The 2,834-nt window shown below is 39.2% G+C and overlaps 1 protein-coding gene across 1 annotated transcript; it reads right to left on the minus strand.

Moving 5' to 3' along the window:
* Window positions 1-340: 340 nt before the first annotated feature.
* LOC149545314 (putative pectate lyase 22) lies at window positions 341-2,373 on the minus strand. The gene is made up of 5 exons (XM_089793915.1): window positions 2,207-2,373; window positions 1,147-1,777; window positions 882-985; window positions 635-773; window positions 341-547 (listed from the first exon to the last, which is right to left on the minus strand). Exons 1-5 carry the CDS (start codon window positions 2,371-2,373, stop codon window positions 341-343), a joined length of 1,248 nt encoding a protein of 415 aa, XP_089650041.1.
* Between the last annotated feature and the right edge of the window lie 461 nt (window positions 2,374-2,834).

Here is a 2,834-nt window from a genome sequence, read left to right on the forward strand (position 1 = left end):
AAAATCAATCTATATGAACCTCAATCTAATCTGTGAACACAAATTGAGCTAATCTCAATCTTTATATTGCACTTCTTATAAGGCATACTCAAGAAATACATTGAAATTCAGTGACAAACAAGATAATATAAATATAAATGTTATTGGCTTGACGTTCCACGACAATTCTTCAATTTTGAGAATAACATTACTAATATATTCAAATTTATTAAAAGATGACTCGAGACTCTCCAAAAACAAAACTAAAATAACTAACATGCCTCGCTCCGTCCTCTCATGCTTGGCAAGCTATAGAATTAAGGGATTCCTAACAATTTGTCTATAGTGCATATGTTTTGGTCTAACAGCTCGAGCCCTTTCTACAGTTGAGAACACCTGAAGCTGCAGTGATTGAGCCCACAACAGATGACGGTCTTGCCGCCATACTCGAAGCCTTTGCATAGCTTGAAGATGCCCTAGCTCCTGATGCTGTAAAGAATGCCCCATTCAACATCAGATCTCCCAGTGATCTCCAATTCTCTTCTGTTGAATCTTGGTGCTTTGTCACCTGCACATTTCCCATTACCATACTTATTCTACATCCATTGAACACCAAAGAACATATATGAGACATCAGTTGCAAATGGACTTTTACCTCCTTGTGGAATCGATTGTCAGGGGCTAGGAATCTGTTTCCTTCACTGTTAATGGTGGGGTTCGCACTTCCGCCAATGGCGTACATTTCCCAGTGAGTGTAATCATTGTTCACCACATGGAAATTTCCATGTCGACACCTGCATCACAACGTATACATCTTATAGTGAAATGAAAATTAAAGAAATAAACTTGAGTGAGCTAATGTCTTGTGTTCCTCATGCAAGGATTGATACGGAATTCTATACCTGGGCATACGCTGAACAAGTCCTTCTCCAAAATGGTTGAATGCAACTGTTACTTGCATTTTGACGTCTTCGGTATGCGCGTCGCTATGTCCAAGGAGCATCACCTACAGAAAACGAATATGCCCATAAATACCAATACTCTTTATGTGTCTCCTAATAGGCTTCTAGTAACTTTTTAAAGCATGCCCATAAATATAATCATGAAACCTTTTTAAAAGCAAAGCTAAATTAATGGCAGACTAAATAAACCGGCAGTTTTGAGCACCTTGTCATGGTGAGCGAAAAAGTTGTTTGAAATTGTGATAGCAGTGGAGCCCATGATGGCATCGATCAGTCCATCCGTACATCTTGACAATGAACAGTGGTCGACCCAAATTGCGGTTGATCCAAAGATGTTAATCCCATCTCCATCACTCATAGTTCTATACCCATAATGTGTGGGCGAGCTCCTCACATTTGTATTTCCCGTAGGTTTGCAGTCATGGATATGAATTCCATGAATAATGATGTTATTCACGTACTGTATTGTAATGCAAGCTCCATTTGCTATATGAACATTCGCTCCTCTGCCGTCAATAGTCTTGTAGCTGTTCATGATCAGCTCCTCCTTTAGCTGAATGAGCATGTCTCTTTGAAAAATAATCCAGAGAGGCTCGGTTTGGATGACAGCGTGGCGCAGAGTGCCAGGCTTAGGATTGACGGGGTCATCGTCACTGGGATCGGTAACGACATAAAACCTCCCGTTCTTACCTCCAATGGCGTTTTTGCCAAATCCAATTGCGCAGTCAGCCAGTCTCTTTCTGTTGTTAACCCAATCGGAATCACAGCGCCAACAGTCGTCAATTGGGTTCCCTGTTCCGCACGAGCTCAGCTTTCTTCTCGAACTATTTAAACTCCTGCGCAGCAGTTCTTTAAATTGTTAAATAATCTCAACTCAACTGTATGCAACTGTCGATATATGCTGGCAATAAAACAACGCTAGAACGTCGAAGCCTTCTTAATTGAACTGACTTAGATAACCTTTCTGCAGTATCATGTTCATCTTAGAATTAATGTATCTGAACAAAGACAATCGTTAACAGCTAATGATATGGGGAATAGAATTTTCATCTATAGCTATTGACAGCTGCGTACCAACTACTGTCACAAGAATGGTATTATAGAAATTACGGTAAGGCAAGCACCAAGCAAGAGCATAAGAATAAGTAGAGAATGATTGACACACACAGTCATATGCATTGCATATTAATGTATTGAATGTGATGAGCTATTTAATTAAATTCTCTAAACTTTCTAGACCCTCTCAAAGACAACATGCTTATTACCTTTGCACCATTTGAACAACAAGCTCCGGCTTCTCAACATGATATTTAACGCTATTGTCAGCCTTGGTCGTGTTGAAAGGAGTTCTTATTGATTCCGTCATTGCTAACATGAATAGAAAGGAAGCAAACAAAAGAAGCAATGGCTTTAAGGCTTCACTGGAGGCCATTTTCGATAAGAAGATGAAACTCGCAATGGTTGTATGAAATGCTATGGCATTGGGCTCTCTTATATAGACAACGAGCGTCTGTGAAGTCTGTTTCTGTTTCTGTTTGCGAACCGTTGAAAATGTTGTTGTATGCACGTTAATACAGTGCGATTATTACGGTCGTAATGCACATGACTAGCAACTATTGATTTTCTTAACTAATGTGATAAAGCACTTGTTGAATGTGTCTTCGCATGTTTATTCCAACTTTTTCCTGAGTAGATATAATTCTCAAAATCTCTTTGAAAAACACAGATATAAGAAGTGAAAGTTTCAAGGATGTACTTGAGCTGTCACCATATTTCATGATTTTCTCACACGCTCGTATTCACCACATCAATAGGTGAATGTTTGTAAAGATTTCCGACCAAACGTTTGAAAATGTTTGTCGTTTCGGTCAATTTCAGTTTCACATTCAAAAG

Source organism: Cupressus sempervirens, chromosome 7, assembly GCF_028749045.1.
Source record: "Cupressus sempervirens isolate cs-2001-9-10 chromosome 7, ASM2874904v1, whole genome shotgun sequence".
Classification (NCBI taxonomy): Eukaryota; Viridiplantae; Streptophyta; class Pinopsida; order Cupressales; family Cupressaceae; genus Cupressus; species Cupressus sempervirens.